Source organism: Eublepharis macularius, chromosome 2, assembly GCF_028583425.1.
Source record: "Eublepharis macularius isolate TG4126 chromosome 2, MPM_Emac_v1.0, whole genome shotgun sequence".
In the NCBI taxonomy this organism is placed as follows: domain Eukaryota; kingdom Metazoa; phylum Chordata; class Lepidosauria; order Squamata; family Eublepharidae; genus Eublepharis; species Eublepharis macularius.
In genome coordinates, this window is record NC_072791.1 from 171,197,880 (window position 1) to 171,223,080 (window position 25,201).

Genomic DNA, 25,201 nt, shown 5'->3' on the forward strand with positions numbered 1-25,201 from the left:
TGCCTAGAAGACTGTTGTGATGTGCCTTCCATGCTGTGTAACTTAAAGCCAAGAAATAAAATCTTTTTGCAAGTGCTTGTGTGGGTGATTCTCTGATGTGAGGATAGTTGTGATGTGACACTAGTGACATATGCCTCCCCTTTAATGCTGTAACTGAAAGCTAAAAAGTAAGAATTTCTGAACTTGATTCAATGTGTGTTTGTGTGTTATTCCCTGGTGTTAAGGTTGGTTTCAATCATAAGGAACAATGGGGAGTGGCTGGCCAGCTTGCTCTGGGGGTGGTGGGGAACTTAGGGGTGCGTGTCTTTGGGTCTGTGGGGCTGCTGGGGGGGTAGATTGAAAGGGGGATTACGCCTGTGGCCATGGATGTCACATTCCATGGGTTCCTGCAGTGGGAGTCTGGATATTCCCACCAAAGGAACCAATGGAGAGTGGATGGGCAACTACTGCAGGGGTGGTTAGTTTTGTGTGGGGGAGAGTTTGGTTCTGAGGGGCTATGTAGCCATACTGTGGCTGTGGCCATTTTTAGCCACAATCCATGTGTTTCTGCTGTATGGGTCTTCCCCACAGTAGAAATAAAATGGTGTGGTGGGAGAATCACCTTTGGGAGGCTATAACATGGCCCCCCAAAGTGTTATCTCCCAGAAAGTTGGGGAGGGCATGATAGGAGAGGTAGGAGCAGGTCCCCTGAACATTGGGTGCATTTTGCTTGCAAAATGCCACCCCAAGCCATGTAGAAAACCCCTTTGTTTTTCACCATAGGGAATACTGAGAGTGGAGGAGGATGGGGGCACCTTCTTTGGGAGGCAATAACATGGACCCAAAAGTGCCACACCATATTGCCACACCAGTTACAGTTTCCATATTGCCACATCTTTCCACTTCACTGAAGCAATGAGAAACAGGTAAGGGACAGTGAAAAGACAAAGTGAAAGTAGATACAGGTTGGACAGAAATCTCATCCAACCAAGTCCATACTTCTGAGAAAAAGAATTGTGCTTCCTGAACACAAAAAGCACTTCCTCCAATCACTTTATTAAAAAGAAATTAAAACTATTAAAAGGGATCATGTGTCTCAAGGTTTCTGCAATTAAGTTTTCCTGGCACACAGCATCCACATTGACAACTAAAAGGAAAGATAGCCAAACTATTTGGAACTGATGTAAATTGATGTAAAGAGGGGCAGTCTGAGTGAGCTGTGCTTGAAAAGTAGGTCACTTTAATTACTTGAACAGGATCCATCAGATAAATTATTTCATTTCAGTTGATCAAGTAGTGGCACAAAAACTGCCCCAAACCTGCAACACATGTGCTCAAAACGTATCTAATATACATGACCAAACTATGACTGAGTTGCTATGCGTGGCACAGTTAGAGATCTAACAGCAACATCCAGATAATCAGGGAATGGGGCACAATGCATGCCTAAGTGAAGAGTTCAATCAAACTGAGTTCAGCTAGGCACCATCTTTGTGTCAAAATTTCTAGCACCCCTAGTTTTAACTGCGGGAATCATTATTTTTCAAGATGCTGCTAGCTCAGACCACACACAAAATCAAGTGCACACAGCTGAAGAAACTCTGAAAAAGGAGATTTATGTAGCTACAATAGAAACAAGAAAAACTGATGATACGGAGTGGATTCTGCTGAAATGAGTCAATGAAACAGATACCCCCATTTAAACTGGATACTGGTACTTAAATTAATGTATTATCTGAAAAGCATTATAAAAGTGTGTCAGTGTGATAAAAACTAAGAATAACAAAAATAAAAACTTATGGTCATTCTGGAACAAATATCTCAGTGCTGAGAAGCAGTAGGGGTGCCAGATCCCCCAGGGGCCAAACTGTTAATATGAATGTGGCCAGCACTGTATAGATAAAGGAAGCAGCCTAATGGGGCCAGACACAAAAAGGAAAAAAAATATGACCCTCATTCATTGGGGGAAGGAATCTCCAAAGAGAGGTAAAAAGTTGTCTCTAAGAAGAAACAAGATTTGTTTCTGTGTTTGTGCGTGTGCGTGCGTGTGTGTGTGTGCACGAGTGCACGTGCAAGTCTCCCTGCTGTGGAATCCTGGCAGCATGAAGAAAAAGCATATAGCATGTTCTCACTCTATCCAAGTAGCTCACTTTTAATCAGTTTACATTGAAAGGGGAAAACAATACTTAAGGTCCTTGAAACTTCCCAATGACCTGGAGAAGCAAGACATCTCAATTCACATGGCTGATTCTCAGGAGAATATCTACCAAGGGGCTTCTGTGCAGGAATGCCTGAAAAACAAGGAATGCTGTCCTCGTTCTTTAGGCATTCCTATGTCTAACAGGAACCGCCGGGACAGTCTGAAACATTTTCTTCTGGAACAAATATTAAGCAAAAAGATAGTCATGGAAAGGTCAAACCATCTTTTATAATGAGAGAATTGCTGGTTGAAGATGTGAGATCTCACAGACATCTTCTTAATCTATAATGAAAACAAGCAGCTGTGGGGGAACCTGATATGGATGAGTACACTTGTCTACATGCAAAGTGAGGGCATATATATATATTTAAAAAACAGAGCATGCAGGTGATGGAAGGCCTACACACAACTCGCCTATCTTACCTCACTGCTGAGTGCTTGACTGTTTGAATCATTTTTATTTTCTCCACCCACTCTGAAAATGAGAATTTTGATTGCCTCAGTATAGGAAGGCTTTCTTCAACTCTCCTAAGGATTAGGGAAAAGGTTCCTTTGGATGTGCAGAATGCCTAAGTATTTCACATCAGTTGGCTGAGATAGAAGTACAGGCAGGAACATGTACACATTATCTGAATACAATAATGATTCCAAACATGAGTGCCACATTCTAGGGTAGAACAATGAACAAAAGGTCCACAGTCATGTCAAACAATCTAGAAAAAGCCAAATAAATAAATAAATCCAAGTTCAATTTTATGTACTATTCTGTAAGGAAGAACACAAGCATAGTACCAATAGCCACTTCAGTATAATACAACACAGCCATTTTCATAGCATGAAGTAAATTCAATAGGCAATTTTGAATAGCCCAGATAACAAGGATAAGAGGAACCTTCCACACCAAAAATAATTTCACTGTGCTGTTTTACAACTCAATCCCCTTAATGTTAATAAATGTGAATAGCCGGATCCTTGCAACTACTGAAGCACTTCTGTAAGATTTGAACTGTATTGTTTGCAGTAAGCTCCATTAACTCCCTCTCCATAGGACTCCTCAGCATGAGTTTTGCCAGTGATCTCATACTCAGCATGCAATTCAAATAAAGAATGGAACCTGCTGCAGAAGCTCTGCTAGTTTTTTCTTCTTTAACTTTTAATTTGAAAAACTTCAGAATAATACCATCTCTCACATGATCCAAAACAAAGTGGAAAAAATATTAAATATTCTGTGAAAGTAAGTAGCAAGAACTCAACAGCTTGAATTTCTCTTCATACTAAAGCGTAATACTGTACTTAAAAGGTTACCAATGCATTTTTGTGCTGGGAGTTCATTCTGAAAGAATCCGTGGCTAAAACTCTACTGTGCACCTACTACAGTATACAAAAACACTGATTTGGGGGCAAAGTTAAGTACATTTCTATCTCTGTATATATTTTAATACAAAGTTCTCTCCAGTCTAGTGTGTCCTTGGGGATGTAAGATTTTCTTTTCTGTCATCCCCATGAGATTTCCAATTGGGTTTCGAACTTAAGGCGGGGGGAAGGGGAGAGGTGGGAGATAATTCTCTATGTACATCAAAACTCACATGGGATCCTGAATGTAGACAATGCTCTTTCAAAGAGATGCTTCCTTGGTTTTCAGGCTGGCTAAACTGGGTTTGGTTTTGCCATTCAATAGTTCAACTGCATATTCTTTAACAATACATTTATAAGAAGCCAGCATCTTAACTATGGTATGTTTTGAAAGCTATTTCTTTTAAGTTAAGACTTCGGGTGCTGTTTTTTGTTAGAGTTGTTTGAAGTGATTTTTTTCACTTTGGATCAGGAGAAAGCCAGGATATAAACAAACAAGCGAGCAAGCAAATAAATAAATACATGTAAATCAGGTGACATTTTAAAGATGAAACTGGCAACTCAAATCAATTGGGTATGACATCAGTATAGTAAACTTTAACTCCGCAACAGAGCAATCCTAAATAACACTTTTCTGAGAGTAAGTTCCACTATGTAAATTTGACTAGGATTCTGAATAGACATGCAGTATAAGGCATTTTGATAAATGCTCTGAGTCAATAAGTACTCATTACATTTCAGAAAGAGTGGGAGAGTCCTAAAGATATATCATTTTCAATAACCATAACATTTTATGCTAATTTAATGTACTACTGTACAAGTCCTTTTCTCAAGGTTAAATGAAAAAAATAAAACCCTTCAAATATTTTTGAAGGCACTCTGGTCTACATGATTATTTTCTATGCTTCAGCTACTGTTAATAATGGGCAAGTTTCCATTGCATAACTCAAAATGGGCTGAGATAAAGCAATTCCTTTCCAAAAATAATCATAAAACAAATCATTTTATTTCCTCTCATATTCCTAAATTTATCACTGGAAGTATAACAGAAGACAAGCACCATATCTTAGTATCTCCGAAGCATCTTGTGAGCCCAAGTCCCCCTCCCCTTTCCTTTCCCTGGGGTTTCCCATTGGAGTGAACAGCCTTAGTGGTTTGGTAGCCTTCTTCGTAAGGCAAGTATTATTTTATTATGTTAGTTGGACATTTACCTCTTAACTGGCCTAGCAGTCTAGTCATCTTGTTGCCTTGCTGATCGAGTCATCATTACAATGATCAAGAATAGGCAGATCTGATTTCATTTGCCTGGAATATCAGCTTTTTATGGGCTTCTGTTGTTGTTAGATCACCTGAATAAGAAAGTTTAAGTATTGGCCATAAGTGGCCAGTTCAAAAAAGTATTAGTTTCATATCAAATTTCAGGAAGTGTTCTGTTGTCCTGAATTGTCAGGAGTGTTGTTACTTCTTCAGAATTTCATCTACAGAGGTTTTTTTTCTCTTTATATTCTGAAATTTTGGACAACCATCCCCCTCTTTTTTTTATTTCTCCCCCTGTTCTCATCACCATCAAAGGCAGCAGGAACGGAAAGGGAGAAACAGTGTGGAAACTGTGAGCTATGAGTTGTCATCTGTCTTTGCTTTACATTTTAGAAGGTCATTATGCTGTATGCAAAAAGACATAGCCACTGAATTTCAAGAGACTCTCGCCCAGGGGTGGCCAAACTTGCTTAATGTAAGAGCCACATAGAATAAACGTCAGATGTTTGAGAGCCGAAAGACATGATGCATTGAAGTGACTTCAGATGAGGAGGTGGGTTTGGGGGAGTGTCCTGAAAGTGACATCACAGAAAGGGGTGGCATTTTGGTGCAGTATGCTGGAAGTGACGTCATCGGAAGGGGTGGAGCTTGGGAAGCATCATCACCTGACCTTTGACTTGGAAGTGATATCATAAAAGTGACATCACATCCTTGCTAGGCTTCACTCCCAAAGTCCCCAGATATTTTCTGAGTCAGACCTGGGAACCCCAACATTTTTATTGAAAATAAGAAAGACATGGAAAGAAAGAAGGAAGGAAACAAGGGAAAGGGAGGAAAGGCATGGAAAGAAGGGAAGAAAGGGAGGGAGGGAAATAAACTAAACTAAAATTAAATGTATGGCCATGGTGATACTCAGAGACCTCCGGGAGCCACACAATATGTCTAAAAGAGCCACGTGTGGCTCCTGAGCCACAGTTTGGCCACCCCTGCTCTAGCCCCTTCTGCACCAGAGACACAACTCCTCACTTTCCCTGTAGTCAAGATAAAAGGCATGGAATTGTGAACAGCTCGTATGTGGCCGTTCACACCTCTCTGAACCTTGATATTAACATTTTTATTCTTGATACCCAGATATTTTATCCCCTATACAATATTCCCACCCATGCCAAAGCAAATAAATAAATAAATAGGGACTGTCCCCCTGCGTGCTTTCCAACTGGTGATTCATCAATCCTGCGCTGGACTTGGGGAGCAAGAAAAAATGAAAAGGAGGGGAGGGGGGATGGAAAGTAGGGGAGAGGGAATGTCTGGCTAGATGAGAGTAGCCAATCACAATGCAGTGGACTGGCAGGGGGTGGGAAAGGCAAGGAAGAAGGTGTAACATTAACAATGGAATAAAGAGGATGCATGGGGAAACAGCCTACCGCAAAACAGATTTTTTTTTAAAAAAAAGGTCAGGGTATAAGCTCTCCCAGGAAAGCCACGGAAAAGCCGCATAGTGGCTTTTACTCATGATGGCTAATCTGGTATACACGGTCATGAAAAAAATGCCTGATCCAGCAAAACTGACCCATGCTGACTTGGCTTAGGTCTACTCCCATAGAAAATAATAGCCCTTTTAAAGGGACCAGAGACACCAACTGACAACTGAAACCACTAACAGCTGATAATTAGTTAGACCTGGCCTAACCCCATCTGCCATGTCCCTTTACAATTTAAAAGGAAAGGATGGGTAGGTGGGAAAGTTAGGATTTTGAACACACTTATACACATGAACATGCCTTATACTGAATCAAACCAATGGTCCATGAAGGTCAGTATAGTTTAAGACTGGCAGCAGCTCTCCAGAGAGCTTCAGGCTGTGGTCTTTCATATAACCTGGGAACTTCTACATGCAAAGCAGATGCTCTGCCACGGACTCACACTCTCTTTCCATCTACATGGCAGCCATTTCCCTACCCACATGACAGCTACTTCCCTGACACTGTTCCTATGGCAGACATTTCCTCCTCTGCCATAAGGAGGTTTGTTGTTTGTTTTTAATCAGTAATTTAATATCTTATATCACAATATAATGTTATAACAACATGTTCAGAGTTTCTCTGAATCCCCAGCTTTCATTTAAACACAGGCATGTCTCCAGCCCACCCATAATGGAGAGAACCTGTTACATGTACTATTATAATATTATACTGATACAATAAAATCCAATTACCAATTTAAATCAAAAAGCCCCATGGTAGCAGGGGGAGGAAATGACAACTACAAGGACAGTGTCAGGGTTGTCATCTGGATGGGAGAATCTGGACTTTACCAACCACCACTCCTTTCCTTTTAAATTTTAAAGGGTGATGGGGAGAATATCAGCTGTCATTGGTCCTTTAAATCAGAGTCTCCAGTCCCTTTAAATTGTTCCATAAAAAAAAAATGGCCCTTTCAAATTGAAAGGGACCAGAAACACTGATTAACATGTAAACTGTATTTGTATGTAAAGCTATTCAGGAGCACAAGGACTCCCTAACACTGAAACCTTAGCTAGATGCTGCCAATTTCTCTACAAAACCATTCCTAGGCCCCAGAAAACTGTCCGCAGAAGACAGTGGCTTCTAAGATTCTGAAAGTTTGCTATTGCTGATGTCCGGGTCAGCAGCATTATCTCCGGTGATCAGGAATCATAGTTTCACAGAGAAATGCAGTGACCTGTGAATAGCCCATAGTAATAAGGCAAAAGGATGCTCCAATATCCTCAGTTTCCTTGATTATGCACACAGAAGTTGTTATCTCAATATGACAACTCTGAGATAACCTCCAAAATATTGAATCTGTAAGCATGGCCTTACGATGGGGAAGGGGAGAGAGATAGAAGAATTTTTAAAAAGAGGACATCTACGTAAGAAACAAGGGGGCAGTTTGATTTGCATTATGTAGCAAAAGGATTTACATCATGGTATCAGGTTATATAGAGTTGTAGGATCTATAAAATATGTTTCTATGCCATCACACTAGTATTGCCATTTATTAGGGCTCTGCTTAATGTTTACTTGTTTCAAATTTCAGCTTTCAGCTGAAAATAGAGCTTTTGAGGGATTTAGATTTTAAAAATCTACCTATTGAAAGTGTTCACCTTTTATTCAAGTCTCTTACTTGTCATTGTTTTCCTCCACCTGCTTGTGCTTTGGTGGTGCAATTCTTTCCATGTGGCTTCTTTCTCCAGATTCACAAAATTATCCTACCAGTCAGGGATTATATAGTGAAGGCCCTTGTGTCCCCGTTGCCTGGGACAAAGGTGGGCTTGTAAATATTTTAAATATATAAAATAAAGTTTATTTCACTGACAGCAAATAAAGCTGATTAAGAATGAAGGTGATGCTTCTGGGCTGGTCTGATGGCTGATGCCAGCTAATGAGGAATGTGGTGGTACAGCTGGAGAAAAATAAATCCCATTTAGGACAATGTTTCCTAAATAGGTGAATATTTTCCTTCCTTTCTGTGGCAACCCCTCCCCCTCCTAAATCACTGACTGGAGACGTGGAGAGTCATCATGAACAGCAACAGAAACATCTGCAAAAATCAGCCTTGTTTTAGATAGGGAATTAAATTTAAACAAATCAGGTTTAGATTTGAACAATGTTCATGCATAAATATTGTACAAGCTCCAGATTGGAACAGATTTCTTACTTTCAAGTGATCTCAAAATATTTCAGTCTTCTTATTATTCACTTTCTGCTTTCATTTTCCTGGGCAGTAGAAGGTGTAAGGGACAACAAGGGGAGAGAATGGTAGTAAAACTGTGCCTGGGAAGAATGTTATCCAACTAGCTTATCTTTCTGCCAAACAGGATCATCCTGATTGGTGTTTTTCTGTATAGCACCTCAATTTTCTGCTCATCATTTTACTTCCCCTAACAGAAAGAGAAAGCTTTCTGATTCCACATACACATAGGTGTCGTTTGCATTAGATACTTTGTTCTCAGGGACAGCATCTGCCATTGCTAGCCTGGGGAAATACTTTGCTTGCACATTCTTCACAATGGAAGAATAGGGGTAGAGCCTCCGCCACAGGATACATTTTCCCCCTGCCCATTTTAGGAAGCCCGCCTGCAGAATGGGAAAGCAGCAGTGGTTTTGCCTGCAAGCAGACCGGTCTGCAGAGACTAGGGATGAATAGAGGCCCTTGGTGTCCCTCTATGACTAGTTTATGATGGCCTTAGATTTTGATTAGTGATGTTCCACAAAGGGATATTACTGCATTTTGTAACCATACTGGCTTGGATCCAGTGAAGCATTTCTGCAAGCAGAAGGATTTCTGCTTCTATAGCACAATTTCCTTAGCTCCCCAACCCTGACTGCAAGAGCAATATTTCAAAGGGCATTTGGGACTGCAGTGGAAAAGGAAGAAATGAAAGTCATGCTTTGCAGGAAAAAAATCTTTCCGTTGGATTGAAGCCATTGTTCTGATTCAGATATCCCAGTACTACATGGGTCCTGTAGTAATTTTATTGTTTAGCTGCCTTGAATCTATATTACAGCTCCTCCTCATGTAACTTTAAAACTTTTACCATTGTGACAGCAATCCCCTCCCCCAGCAGGGCAGACCTCCCACCGGTTGCCAGAGGAGACCAGACCTGGCAACCCTAATGTTACAAGGCTACATTTAAAACAGAAACTCAGCAAAGCTGGTCAGCAGGATTGGAGTTCAGTAGCAGCTTAGGCACCAACAAGATTTTCAGGGTATAAGCTGAAAATCTTGTTAGTCTCTAAACTGCTTCTGGACTCAAATCCTGCTGCAATCCAACACAGCTACCTACCTGAAACTATCAGCTGGAGTTTGGTTTATCAATCAGTTTTTCTTTAAATGCAAAATGAGTTAAGAACAGTTGGCCATATTAGTCATAACTCCTTTCAGAAATGTAATTTGTAACACCTTACTTGAAGTACTAAGTCCTCGCTTGGGAATAAACTTATGACTATCATCATCATAAAGTTGTTTGGCAGCAAGATTAAAATTCAGAATTCTGTGATCGTTTCCAATTTTAAGATTAATTGTTAATTTGTTGCTGAATTCATCAATACTAATGACATCCTGTTTAAATATTTAATGGGAAATATTCTGTGTAGCAAGTTACTGCCAGAGTTCAACAGCAACAGCAACACAACTGACATTTTTAATTAAAAATAATGTTGTTTAAAATTGGGTTTTCTAAAATGCTTTGGACATGCAAACATTAAAATATTCAATAATGTGTGAGGGATATTTTCTAACTTTGCCTTAGTTTATAGCTGTAAATAAAGTAAGTCTATGGCAATAATTAAAATTACCTGGGATCTAAAGGATTATGCACAGTATCCCTGAGTCCACTTAGGGTAACTTTCCTGGAAATTTTTTTAGAGGTGTATAGGGTTTCCAGGTCTCTAGGACAAACTGGGGGATAGGGGGGCATGGGTGGAGTCATGTGGAGGGGTAGTTACCTCACATGCGTGTGCTCTAGAGTGCCCTGCCTTGTTCCAGGAAAGACATAATTCCTGGTGTGGTGAAGAAGTAACAGGTTGTGCCAGGGGCCAATTGAGGGAAAACCGGCCTCAAATGTTAAATATATCCAAAATAGGTAAGATATGTTCCCATTGACTAGCCTGTAATAGTACTTGGGGCTGCCACATTTTGTACTAGTTGTAGTTTTTGGCTTACTTTAAGGATAGCCAAATATGGAATATGTTACAGTAGTCTTAACATGAGGTTACAGAAACATACCAATTTCCACTTCATACCAATTGAAAAACCAATTTCACTTCATCCAAGGAAAGTAGATCCAGTCCTTCTACAACATCAGGCTTCATGAGATGCAATAACGTCATCTTGTCTGGATTCAGCTTCAGCCTTAAAAAATAGGTATTAAGTTTTACCTTGCCTAATAAACCCTTAGAATTTGGCCTGGCTGTTCAGTTCAAGTAATTTATAACTTCCTAATTAGATAAAAGACCAAGCTGCTTACACATACCAGTATAGTCTACTTATGCCTTTGATGGGCCAGTGCACTTCCTTTTTGACTCTCCCAGAAGAGCTCATCAAGTGTAACAGTCCTTTATTGAGCACAAGTATGATGCAAGCAAAGGGAAGAATTGGGTCCTAGGCCCAGTATTGTCCCTTAGTTACATGGCAACAGTATTTATTTTATTTTATTTAACATAATTTATAGCCTGCCTTTCAGCCCTCATAAGAACCTAACAAATTAAAACATACATAACAAAATAAAATTATAAAACCATTAAAACAAGAATAGCAGCAGCAACATATCATTAAAACAAAACCAGAGCTTAAAAAATATAAATGCATAAAAACAAGAATTAAAACTTTTTAAACAATTAAAACATTGGCATGAAGGAGGGTAGGATGTTCCCTCATCCTTAAACCACAGAAATGGTATGATAAACATTTTTAAAACTCAAAAATAACTAAGAGGTTTATTTGCATTAATGGGGAGAGGTTAGGTGAAGTCAAGAGTTGAAACTTTTTGAGGTAAAATTCAACATACATACATCTAGATCACTGATGTAAAGTAGACATGGGCACGAACCAAAAAAATTTAATGAACCAGCGGTTCGGTGCTGCCACCGAACCCGAACTAACAAACCAAACCGAGCATTTCCCACTGACGAACCGGTTCGAGGTTTGTGGTTGTCGGAATGGCCCCCATTGCACTTAGAGAGCCCATATTCCCAGGGAGTGTTTAGCAGGCTCTCCTCCAGCCAGCATCCAAATTTGGTCAAGATTGCAATAGGATCTTGGAGTTATACCCTCTCCAAACCGAGGCCCCCAGGAAACTCCCATTCGATACAATTAGAGCCACCAGTTGATGTTGGCCCAGTGTACAAGGGGTTGGCCATCAGAACTGCCTATCAGGGTTTGCAGGAATGAGATTGGAGTGTCCATGGCTACAGAACACCCCCCCTTCCCCCTCCCTCCCCCCAGGTGTCTTGTCCCATGTAACCAATTGTAACCAATTTACAGCTCCATGGTTGGAAGGAAGACCTGCCGATCAAGGTAAGCTGGGCTTCGATTTGGGTTTCCAGGGCAACAGAAGGAGTGCAGACAGAGTTCAGGCATTCCCCCAGCTCCGTTTCCAAGAGAATTAATTCATGGCGCCTGACTGTCTGGCCTCACGAATGTATAGAGCCTCTATTGGTGTATAGAGGCTCTATACACCAATATCCCACATGCAGATGGACTGCAAGCCATAAGGAATATTATCCCGGACAAAACCACAGCACACCTCGCCACTGAACTTTGTCACTTCGTACTCACTCACAATTACTTCGAATTTGGTGACAGCTTATATCTACAGATTAATGGCACAGCCATGGGCACACGCATGGCACCACAATATGCTAACATATTCATGGCGGACTTGGAGCAACGCTTCCTCAGCTCCCATCCACTGGAACCACTACTATACTTAAGATTCCTGGATGACATCTTCATCATTTGGACCCATGGGAAGGAAGCCCTTGAGAGATTTCATCAGGACTTCAACAACTTTCACCCTACTATCAACCTAAGCCTGGACCACTCTACACAACAGGTACACTTCCTGGATACCACTGTACAACTACATAATGGACGGATAAATACCACCTTATACAGGAAACCAACAGACCAATACTCATATCTACATGCCTCCAGCTACCACCCTAAACATATCACTCGGTCTATTGTCTACAACCAAGCCTTACATTACAACCGTATCTGCTCCAATGCTCTTGATCGAGACTCCCACTTAAGAGATTTACAACAAGCATTTTTGGGACTACAGTACCCACCAAATGAAGTGAGGAAACAAATCAACAGGGCCAGACTAGTACCCAGAAACAGTCTGCTCCAGGACAAACCTAAAGGAACTAACAACAGAACACCACTGGTTGTCACCTATAGCTCCCAGCTCAAACCCATCCAACGTATCATCAGTGAGCTACAACCCATCCTGGAAAATGATACTTCTCTCTCAGAAGCCCTGGGTGGAAGACCTTTCCTTGCCTACAGACAGCCCCCCAACCTTAAACAACTTCTCACTTACAATCATGAATCGGCTAGCAGAGTCACCAGCACAGGTACCAGGCCCTGCAACAGACCCAGATGCCAGCTCTGCCTCGATATCTACCCAGGGAATACAATTACAGGACCCAATGGCATCAACTACACTGTCTCTGGCTCTTACAGCTGCTCATCCTCCAATCTGATATATGCCCTCATGTGCCAACAATGTCCTTCTGCTCTGTACATTGGACAAACCAGCCAACCTCTACGCAAAAGAATGAATGGACACAAATCTGACATTAGAAATGGCAACGTCCAGAAACCAGTGGGAGAACACTTCAATCTACCAGGACATTCCATCAAAGACTTAAAGGTCGCTGTAGTTCAACAGAAACCTTTCAAAAACAAAATCCAAGGGGAAGCTGCTGAATTGGAATTCATATGTAAATTTGATTCTGTCAAGCTGGGACTGAATAGGGACTATGAATGGTTATCTCATTATCACAGGTAACTGATTTCATTTACATAGGCGGGGTCAGGGAGAGCCCAGTGGCACCTGACGTGGGCTTTCGAGGACCACAGTTCTCTTTGTCAGATGCATCTGGCGGGGAGGGCTGTGGTTATCGAAGGCTTGTGCTGCAGTGGAATTTTATGGTCTTGGTGGTGCTGCCGGACTCTTTTTGAATTTGCTACTACAGACTAATACAGCAAACTCCTTTGAACCTTTACACAAGCAAACTGATCCCCACATCAAAAGGAGCTGTTTGCATCTCCATATCAAAGGAGTTGTTTACATCCCTCCTCTCCTCCTCCCCTCTCGTCTCCTCCTCTATATTTGACCAGTTTCTTTCTGCCCTCCATGCATCTGACGAAGAGAACTGTGATTCTCGAAAGCTTCTGCTACAATAAAATTGGTTAGTCTTAAAGGTGCTGCTGGACTCTTTTTAATCTTACTGAGGCCACAGATCCCATTCTGGAGCGGCGATCAGATGTGGTTAAGGACTTGTCAGCTCTCCTTGTAGAAGCAGCTGAATGTCCAGAAGAGCCCAATTTCTTCGATGAAACCAATTCAGTACGTGCAAACATCTTGTTCCATAGCGCAGCCTTCAACCTTTGGCTCTCTCGTTTCTGGCCTTTGGGGTAAATTGTTGGCAAATGGTACATGAGCCAACCTTTTGCCCCTCACCCAGACACAGAAGACACAGATCGTGTTTGTCAGATCTTTTCATTTTTAAAAAATAATTTTTATTAATAATACTTATTCTCCATACAATGATTAAATAGAATTTGCACAATGTAAAATACAACTAACAACTAACAAATTACAAAATTCCAAACGTTCAAAATTCCCAGTTTCAAAATTACAACATTCCAAAAATTTCAAACTGTCAGACTTTCATAATTACAAAATTTCTGAGAGTTGATAACTAACTATGAAAAAGTTTGCAAAGTGATGAAATACAGAAATTTACAAATATTTTAAACATATTCTAAAACCTGAATTTTAGACCTGGATGAGCTGTTACTTTCTAGATACTCAAAAAACGGAAACCACTTCTCCATAAAATTTGTACTATATAGAAAATGCTCTGCCTGATTAATCTTATCAGCCAATTTTTCAGAGATAAAATGATCTAAAATTTTTGTGAGCCAATTTTCAATCGTCGGGACTTGTTTAGACTTCCATAAGTCACAATGACATTCTTTGCAGCAACCAATAGGGTTGTTATAAGGTCCCAACATATCAAAGGAATGTGGACCAGGTTTGTTTCCCATTGATCAAGGAAAATGATTTCTGGTGACAATGGAATGGGATAGCCTGTTATTATTTGGATTTCTTTAAAAATTTTCTTCCAAAATTCCTCCAAGAACTGACATTTCCACCAACAGCAGGAGAAATTACCTTCCTCACCACATCCCTTCCAGCATTGGGGTGAGACCAATGATGAGATTTGGGACAACTTTTTGGGGATTAAATACCACCTGTTGACTATATGTCTGTAATTTAGTTACCACTGCTTTAGAATTAAATATTTTTGAGGACCATATCTGCTTCCACTTTTCTGTTGTTTGAGCTATTTGACAATCTTGAAACCATTTAGCTTGATATTTTAGTGTTGTGACCTTTTGGTTAGAGAGTAGGATATTATATATTTTGGAAATAAGACCTTTGCCAGAAAATGTTGGAGAGTCTAGCAGTCATTCAAACTCCATTTTAGGAGTATTCACTATTTTTTAAAGTTAATTTGATCAGCTAGATTTTTCAATTGAAGATACCTAAACCAATGGATCCTTTGTTTTGCTATATTTTCCATATCTGCATTGTGTAACAGTCCCTTTTGAGAGGTTACATCCACTATCCTTGTGAGGGTGGTGTTCTTCCAAAATGCACTGAAGGTGGATCTTTTCATTTTTGTACCACACATGGTACATTGCTTAAATAGAGACTTTTCCAACATGTCAACTAACTCACCGCGACCGTGTCGAACAATTACAACACAGGAGTGCGTACCAAATATGCCAAAGCCAAATTGAGAGACTAATGACGAAATCCAAATTCAGTCCCAAAACATACCAAAATTTCTAATACCACCAAACGACGCAACCGAATTGATAGACAAACAGCGAAATCCAAGTCCAGTCCAAGAGAAGTCATAAATCGATATCCAGAAAGAAGCAAAAACAAACAAGCTCAGATATCCAGAAAGAAGCAAAAACAAACAAGCTCAGAAGCAAAGAGAGAACTGAGGGAGAGGAGGTTGCTCCTCCTAGGTCACGGGACCTATTTTTGGTGGGAAAAACAGTTAGTCTACATGACCAGGGAGAAGTGGTCCCTAATGAAGTGCTAAAGAAACTAATAAGTTTCTCCATTGGCAGGTTATTTTCAGTTAAATAATATGAATGGAGATACTAGTAATATTAGAAATACTGGGTTGTATTTAACTCTGTGCAGTTCTGCTTATGCAGGAAGGAGGAGTATTTGCATCAATTCCCCCCTATTAACTGCCATCCCCTGTGACACAAACATCAGAAACAGCATTTTGAGGGGCTCAAAAGTTGCACGAGGAGGAAGCAATAATCCACTCTGCAAACAGAGTGGATTACTCACATTCTCTGGTTCCAAGCCAGTTGCTCATTCAAATGCTTATGTCTTACTTTAGAAAGTTACTAAACTTGTATGATTATTAAGCTTAAATAATGTAACTGGCATTTTATTATTGGGCTTTGAAATTTCATTCACTTTTTAGATAGTGTTTTGCAGATAACTCCATCTGTCAAAGTAACTGAAAGGAAATGCTTGTTCTGTCAATAACAGTAAAATATTTTGCTGAGTTACTCCAGTCTAATCTCACTACTGGAGTAAATCTACATAGGGTTACACTGTAAGTGCATCACACTGTAAGCATTCTGTAGAATTTATCCCTGATGAACAAGTAGCATTTATATTCCTAAAGGGAGAAAAGGTCTAAAACCACAATAAAATGTGAATCAAGATTTTTTTCAAACAGTTATCGTATATCTTAAGCAATTAATATAGAAAAACAAATTCATACAGAGATATCCAGATGGTAGCTGGTGCTGAGCTTATAGTAACAGTAACAGTGGTAGTTTTATTACCATTACATTTTCATTGCCAAATTGTAAGGATTGATTGGAAATTTAGTTATCTAAGATCATAGTATTTTCTTGAATCAATACTAAAAAACATGCTTATCTCTACTTCTACTTCTCATATCCATGTGTTTATTTTGTAATGTGACTACCTCTTTTACAATACCACTTCATGAAAGCTAAACAAAGGATATTAGAGGGATAAAAAGTGAATAAGGAATGAATATCCAAAGAACTTCTATTTCAAGTTTGCTTCAAGGATCCCATTAGCCATGCAGTGTATTGAATCTGTGCATTGGCCATGAATATAAGTCTCCTGAAACCTGGTTGGATGTGGAAAGGGGCAGGGGGAGAACAGCCTGTCTGTTCCCTATCTGATTGGCAAATCTGTTCTTTCTTCCTTTGTACAGGCCAGTACTGTCTGGAATGGATTATTTATATCTATTTGTTGAAAAATAAATGACAATGGGATAATCTCTGTCACCTATGAACTCACTTTAACTCAAGGATAGTTAAATTCTTAACTAGTTAATATATGGGAACTTTTATAGTCACAATTAAATCATTTTTGATGTCTACAGAAGCATGCCATTAACCCAAATAGTGGTGATTTAAAAAATCAATAAATTCTGTTATAGTAAGTGGAACCCTCAAACATTTTCTGGACCACCTCATATGGCTATGGCAATTGTTGATCTTTTCAGGAAGCATTAGAAAAGGTAGCTAACATTCATACTGAAAAACAAGTTCAGTAAAGGATACAAAATCTAAAATGAACTTTTCTTCACCAGGAATCAAGGCAGATTTTTTTGTCCCAGCACATAGTGAATAGAACAACAGCACACAGCTGCAGGAGCATACATCTAACAGTTTCCCTCATTCTGCTCAGTATGATTCATTCAATTATTACTTTTGTATTCAAAGACAGCTTATTTTCATGCAAATTTACATCCCGTTATGCATAAAGTATGTAGTTAATTGTGCTGAAACAACTGCAAATTTAATTAAAGTTTGCCATTCCAAGCATAAAATAGATTAAAGAAAATGCTGACAACAGAAAAATAAATATTCCACTATTTAAATGAACTCTGCATTTATTTTTAATCCAAACATCAAAATACCCATGGATCTAATTACAATTTCATTGCAAATGTCGCAATGAAATGCATCCCCCGCCCTCAACTCTTTCAAACTATACTGACTCCTTCATGTCAAAGTCCTGGTGCAAAAAGTCTTCACTTTCTACCACAATGAGTATTACATAAGGAAATAAAACTGCTATTTTGGCCTGCAGTACTGATCTATCATACCCTCTTCATTACCCTTTGCTCTGTGAAGAGCAAGTGCTATCTTTATATTCCTCATAATGGGAGTCTCAACTTGGTTCTTTCCTTCAGTACTACTCATAGTCTATGGCTTCTTAATAATTTGACCACTGTGACAATCTTCAACAGACGACTGTCCAGGAGGTATACCCTGCCTTGAGCTTCCTGGAAGTTGGATGAGATAAACTAATCAGCCCACTGGTGAAACCTACAAATAGAATCCACTAATTATGTGTAAGTATAACTTGCTGCTATTTAGTTATCTTCCACTCAACTTGCTGCTATTTAGTTATCTTCCAGTCAACCTTTAAAAAAATCCTCTTGAGGTTTTTCTCAGTGATAAAAAAACCCATTGAAGACATATAGAAGGGTGTCAGCCAACAGCAGTCCCACCCTTCTCTCTATCCCCAACCGGCCTCTGGCCTTTAGTGTGTTTAGAAGCAAAAATCAACTAGTTTCTACTAGTTGCTACAGTATATCATTGGAGAAGTAGAGGTCCAAGAACATCCAACTTCTGCAATCAATTTAGGACTTCTGTTTCTTCTAGATTCTAGTGTATGCCATAGAATCTGCCCTCTGAAGCTGCCATTTCCCCAGGAAAAGTTATATGCGTGGTCTGGAGATCAGCTGCAATTCCAGGAAAACTCCATGTTCATGGTGAGGTTATTAAACTCTCCTATTTCAGATCTACTAATTACAGCTTACCAAGTTTTATTGACAGCAGATAGAGAATTCGGCCATCCCGGCCAGTGGCAACAGCCACTCAGGTTGGTGGTCGCTCTTTGCCTCCTCAGAAGGAGGAAAGCAGAAGGCACACCCAGGCATCCAGGGCTTAGCATTGGGGGTGGAGTTTGTAGCCTTAGCTGGCTTCTCTGCCCCATTGCCTTCCGTTGTGCCTTGTGCTCGGCCTGAGAAGAGCTCATCTCAAACTCTCTCAGCCAAGCTCCCCTGAGGCTGGTTTTACTGAAGGCCCTCAGGGCTAGGCAGCAGCAGCTGCCTTGGAGAAGCTGTGATATTCCCCTGCTTGCTACCTTCAGACTTCAAGAGGAGAGCCAGGGCCCAGCGCCAGGCTCACTGGTTTGGCAGAGACTTTTTTTTTCTTTCTTTCTCCTTATTTCTCCTTTCTCCTTATTTGCATTTGGGGCCTGTTTTCTATCAGTCAGGAGGGCCCTTGAGGCCTCTAGCCTACCTAGGCTCCTCCCTGCCCCCCCCCCCACTGTTTTACTTTGTTAAGAGAGAATACTTGCAGCAGCTGCTGCAGCAATAGGCTTTGCTGTAGGCCACAGGGGTGAGTTGCAGCCATTTAAGGGGTGGATTAATTCATACGTTATTGCTACTAGCCTTGCAGGGTGGATGCTGGTAGCCCCCAACCCTTCCATCCATCTAAGCTTTATCCTCCCTCACCATTTACATTTACTTGGGAGGGAGTATTTCTAGCATCAATAGCTCAGCCTTGGCCTGCAGGCAGCAGGGGGCATTTTGCAGTTTATTCAGTTGGGTGCAGCCATTTTGAGAGTGGCACCCAGTGACCTTCTTAGCCTCCTGACACTGCAGCCATGTTATGAAGGCATCTACAATATGCACAGCTCCAAGAGTGGCCATTTTGAGTGTGGCATTTGTGTGGCCTGATTTGCCTCCTCCTTACTAGCAGTAGCAGTCATTTTGGTGTGGCTTGTGCAGCTACCAGCAGACTCATCCTTTGAGGATGATGAAGAGACCAAAGGGATGAGGGAAATACTGGGCTATCAGTGTCTATCAGTCAGGAGGGCTGAGGCAGGGTTAGGCCCAGCCCCCTCAGGCCTCCAACCTATCTAGGCCTCCCCCACCCCATTGTTTTACTTTATTGGAGAGAGTACTTACAGCAACAGGGGTGGATTGCAACCATCTGAGGGGCAGATTGCTTCACACTTGGGCTGGTAGCACACATTATTACTTTCTCACTCATGCCACCAATGGCATATTGTGTTATTGCATCTGTTTTAGCAAGTACTGGGTTTTGGCAAAGAAAGAGGCACTGAAGGGTGAGAAGAGGTGGACCATTCGATTGGCAGTGTGTGGGATTTGATGAATAACATTTCATTTATAAGAAACAGAACAAATTGATGTTGGAGAACAATCATCATAGTTGTCAGGCTTTGTAGGTTGCTGTAAAAGCATGGTGGACTGCCACCAAAGAAAGCTATCCAAAGCTTCTCCAAAGAAAGGGGAAGCATGTACATGCCCCACAACCAGGAGACCCCTGAGGCAAGTTTCTTCCTCTGCTGAGTACTAGTGTCATCAGGGACTTAGTGGCACATCTAGATGCCAGGAAAGGCCCGGGCCCAGAAGAGGAAGCTAGGTGGGGAATCTTCTGGGGAGTGGGGAGTGCAGAAAACTGCAAAGTTGTCATGTGGGGCACAGAAGTCTAAGATGTTATCTGTCCTTTCTGACAGTTTAGTGCAACTGATGGACGATAGCTGATCTGAGCTAGCCTGCCTTAATCCAGTCTGGTTGCATGGCAGCGAACCGATTGACAAAGCTGGGTCCATATGGCCTGGGAGGATTGTTCAGCACCCCTGGCAGTGACGAGTCTGGTGAACTGTGAAAAACAGTGATCTCCCCTCCAAGTACTAATCAGGGCCAACTCCTCTTAGCTTCTAAGATCTGACAAGATTGGGCTAGCCTGGGCAATATAATCCCAGGACGTTTCCTCACTAGAGAGGAGTGAGGAAGGGGAGAAGAAAGAAGTGTCCTTTCATAAATAAATTAATTTTAATTCTACTTCAGTTGATGACATATTGTAAATGAATACAGCTTTATATATATATAAAGCTGTATACACACACACACACACACACACACACACACACACACACACACACACACACACACACACTCTTTATTTCATTCCCACTGTATTCCATTTAAACACATTTTCTGTACAACTGTTTTAAGCATATGGGACTGTGACTATACTGTGACTATCAAAATGAATAGAAATTCTGCAAATAGCCTGGCAATTTTTTCTACTAACATCAATTATCAGAATTCCATCAATAAAGATTCTTACTTGTATTCATATGTCTAAAACAAGTGTAGTTGAGTTTCTAACTGTACTTATTACTCACAAACGTAGGGCCAAAATGCACATTATTTAGGAGCCTTTGATTGGAGCCCTTTTCATTTTATAACGCTAAAATTCATCCAGAGGAAGGGAACAAACTGGAGTGGGGCTGCAGCAGTTGAAAACGGGTAGTTTACCACTTTCCCCCACATATTATTTCCAAGATAGAAAGTCTCTCTCCCATACCACACAAAGCAATTAGTATAGCGGAGGTTAAGCACAGACCACTGTTGTGTTTTTTCCCAACAGAGCTAGTAGGAATTTTTGAAGTGGCATTTCACTCAGGGAAAATCTCTTATCTCAGCACTGTGAACCCAATGCAATCTAGACACCCTCAGCTGTTTTCAAGCATCAAAGAAAACCTTGAGGGTTGATAGATGGAGATTGGCTTTTTCCAGTCAATCCAAATATTCTAATGGAAGGCAGAGAATTGTGTTCTGATCTGATACTGACACTATACACATTTTAAAAGATTTTAATTTTAGTTTATTTTACAAAACTTATATCCTGTGTTTCAGTCCTCACAAGGGTCATTAAGGTAGCTAAAAAATTAAAATATAGAAAATAAAATCACATTTTAAAACAATTAAAATCAATTAAAAAGAACAACACATCATTAAAACGATTAAAACCTGAACTAAAATGCATACAAATACATAAAAACAATAATTAAAACCTTTGGCAGGAAGGAGAGATCACTGATGAAATGCCAAATGAAACAGCTGCCACCTGTTTATCTAGCAGTAGGCCTGGGTCCAAGAGCATCCCCAAACTACGGACCTGTTCCTTCAAGTGGAGTGCAACCCCTCCATTTAATTGTGGGCCAAATTGTTCATCAGTAGCACTTCGATCTTATTGGGATTAAGCTTTAGTTTATTAGCCTGCGTCCACTCCAAAACTGCCTCTGGGCACAGGTACAAGGTTTTTACAGCTTCCTTGGTCCAGCTAAAAGCACAAGATAAAGCTGAGTGTCATCCACATATTGGTGGGAACCCAGACAAAATATTTGTCAAGTAAGAACTTCAGAAAATGTACTGTTGTGTACATTTTCACGCAAGCAACACATGTGCTATATGTGATTGTTCTTTTATAAATTCAAGGCAACAAAAATTATTGTTGAAACATTTCAGACTTATATAGCATTTCTATGCAGAGCCCATTGATTTCAAAAGGTTTAAACTGGAGTAACTTTGCATAGGATTGCATTTTTGATGGCTCATTTACATATGCAAGGATATGAGCCTACCAAAGCTACCAAAAGCTAGGTGAACAACAAGCAAGCAAAAATATTTTTAAAAAACAGTTTAAACAAAACAGAAACTTTCTCACAAAACAGCTTTAAACATTTCTCAGCCAAATAAATGAATTCTTTAAAACATTTACATAATGCATTTGACTAGTTTGACTTTTTCACAGAATTAGTTACTGTAAAAACATCAGTTATCCAAATACAACTGAAAAAAGGCAATTCTATCAGAATTTACTTAAATATCAGTAAAAATGGTAAATCAATAGTCCAGATTTACCACTAAATATCAGTGGTCCAGATTTTTGTCAAATCAACCTCAGTCCAAAAAAGCCAATAGATCCCAAATTTGATCACATGTATAACACAGTATATGACCAGCATTAATGTCTGAGAAATCCAGTTTTCATTTGAAGCCTTTCTCACAACAGATAATATTGTTCCAAAATTTGTTTTTATAATTACTAGCTTACTTGTTTGATGTCATATGTAAGGAGGACATATTTTAAATCTGGAGACACTGAATATCTTGATGCTTTGAAAGTTACCTATGAAGAAAAAATAGTATTAGTAATTTTGTTACCTGAAGTCCTTTTTGTCATAGGCATCTGGAAATACACAATAATTGTGCTTAGAATATTGACAAAGTCAAACAAATTGATCAAAGTGAAATAATCAAGGACATTTCAAAAGTACTTAAATTTGCCCTAAAATAACTTTTTAGATCCCTATGCTTCCAAATTTTATTAATAGAAATGGTATCTAAACAATTACAGTTAAAAAATTATGTTACTGCAGTAAGTACAACATCAGTCACGTATTTCAGTGCGTTCACATTCAGCCCTTTCCTTAAAGAGACCATTGTACAGAAGAATTTTGGGTGGGGGGGGTAAGGGGGGAATGCAGATGCCTCAGCATCAGTACATCATGCTCTAACTTCTTATCTCTGATCCCAAACATTTCACAGGGCACTTTGAATTTTTTAAATAAAAGATTTAAAACCATCAGTGGTCTGGCAAATATAGTAGAGAAGAAAAAAATTATCGAACTAATAACACTTTATGTCTAGATAAGAATACATGACACTAACTGAATTCACGGCTATAATTTTATCAAGAGGTAATGGTGGTGTCAGAATTTAATGGATCTGATGTAGAGGAAGAATCAGTGTGTACTTGAAGCAACGAAACCACTGGAAGGAATTATTTTACTGAATTTGGAGATATATCTAAAGAATAAAGGGGTCAAGCATGAGGCACTTCAGAAACCTGGGAAAACTGTAAAGAGAAGCTAAATTGCTTTTGGAGAATAAAAACATACGAAAATGTCCAAATCATGCTCATAAACGTGCTAATGTCTCTTTTTGCCCCCAAACAGTAGGAAATTTGGAATATGTAATAGTCTTTAAAAGAAAGCTTTCACATGAGCTGTCTGTCTGTGCTGCTATCAGTTTAACTCTTACATATTGTATGCTACCTTATACCTCCCTTTACCTGTCCTGTCTATCTTTACTAGACTCCAAGCACAACCTCACAGACACATAAGGAAACATTGTCAGGTGGCAAGGAGACAGTTTGTGTGTTATTTCTCAGCTACTATAAATACATGCTGAACCAGCCACTACTTGCCAAACTTATCTATAAGTACATCATCATAACCCCCTTTTAAAACACAAATCTATACCCACCATTTAATTTATAATGTATGGGTTCTGCAGCTGGCTTGCAGATATTAAACCATAATAAAACCAAGAAAACAATTACAGCATACAACAAAGACAACAACTATCTTTGACAGTAGTTTCCTTTAGGGGTATGCACAGAAAAAAATTCTGTTTAAGTTTTGGATTTAGTGTTTACAAATCAACTGTGCATCATTACTGTTTTCATCCAGCTGGGGCATTGCTGGCTTCGATCTGTTTTTTTCATTATCATGAGTTTCGACTACACTCTGCAGTGCAGGCTTCCAGGCCATTTGGGGTAGCTGCTTTTGCACCGAACAGCAACAAAATCATACTGAACACTGTCCTCCCTCTTAACCATTAACCCACTAAGTCTTCCTTCAGTTAGCCCTCCCCACACACACACAACAATGGAACCTGAAGAAAGCAAGTGTCAGCAGATGCACATGGCAAGAAACTGGCTAGCTAAGGGAAAGGGCAGGGGGGGGAGGGAAGGCAGCAGCAATAAAAAAAAATCACACTTTATGTTCACTTTTTTCCTTTTTCTATAGTGCTTACTCTGAGGGAAGTGTATTTAGAATTGCAGCCTACGACTGGGGTCTTTCAGGGATTTTATTAAGTTTGATTGATTGAACAGACCATTCCCCTCCCTGCCATGGTACTTTTCCTAAGAGTGATCATCCAAATACCCTGATTGGGGCAGAGGGAGAGACTAGTGCCTGGGCAGCACTGCAAGCAAAATAAAGCAAGATACACCCCAACAGACCTACTCAGATCTAAGTCCCATGTTATTCAATAGCGTTACTCCCAGGGTAGTATCTTTCAAATTGTAGCCTATGAATGAAATCGCTCTTCCAAATGCTTCCAAAGCAGATAGGCAGGGAGGGGAGGGGGTCTCCCCTTGCGAGGACTCGATTGGCAGGGAAAAAATGCCATTTCCCAGGTAGCAATGGTGGGGAAATGCACTCATGCACGTTGCACTCATTCCCCCTTCCTGCCAACACAGTTATTTAATAACATAAGGACTCCCTCCCCTTAGGATCCAATTGGTGAATGCTGTTCAGAAAAACAAGATGCTGCCCTCCAAGGCAAATGTTGTGTCTGCCTGCTGCTGCTGCTGCAAGGTACAAACTAAAACTTTTTGGTGGGAGAGACATTACAATTTAGTTTCCCGGATTTGGTTCAGTGTTCTGGAAGTTGTTTTAACAAAACAAAACAGTGATTTCTGGGAGTATTTTCATTCTTTCCATTATGTACACCCCTAGTTTCCTGGCCAACCAACCAATGTTAAATAGCCCTAAAGAGTGCTTTTATGTAACTGAAATACTTATGAATTACTGGCATATCTAAACATTTGGCGGGGGGGGGGGGGTGGAAAATTACCACAGGCAAAAAGTTAAAGAATTTCAAGATACAG

General features: G+C 40.1%; 1 protein-coding gene across 1 annotated transcript in view; it reads right to left on the bottom strand.

Moving 5' to 3' along the window:
* DPP10 (dipeptidyl peptidase like 10) overlaps positions 1-25,201 on the bottom strand; it is a 439,415-nt gene that overhangs the window by 201,550 nt on the left and 212,664 nt on the right. Inside the window, exon 5 of the mRNA XM_054971084.1 lies at positions 22,577-22,651. Within this exon, the coding sequence (XP_054827059.1) occupies positions 22,577-22,651 (75 nt within the window). The remainder of the gene's footprint in view (positions 1-22,576; positions 22,652-25,201) is intronic.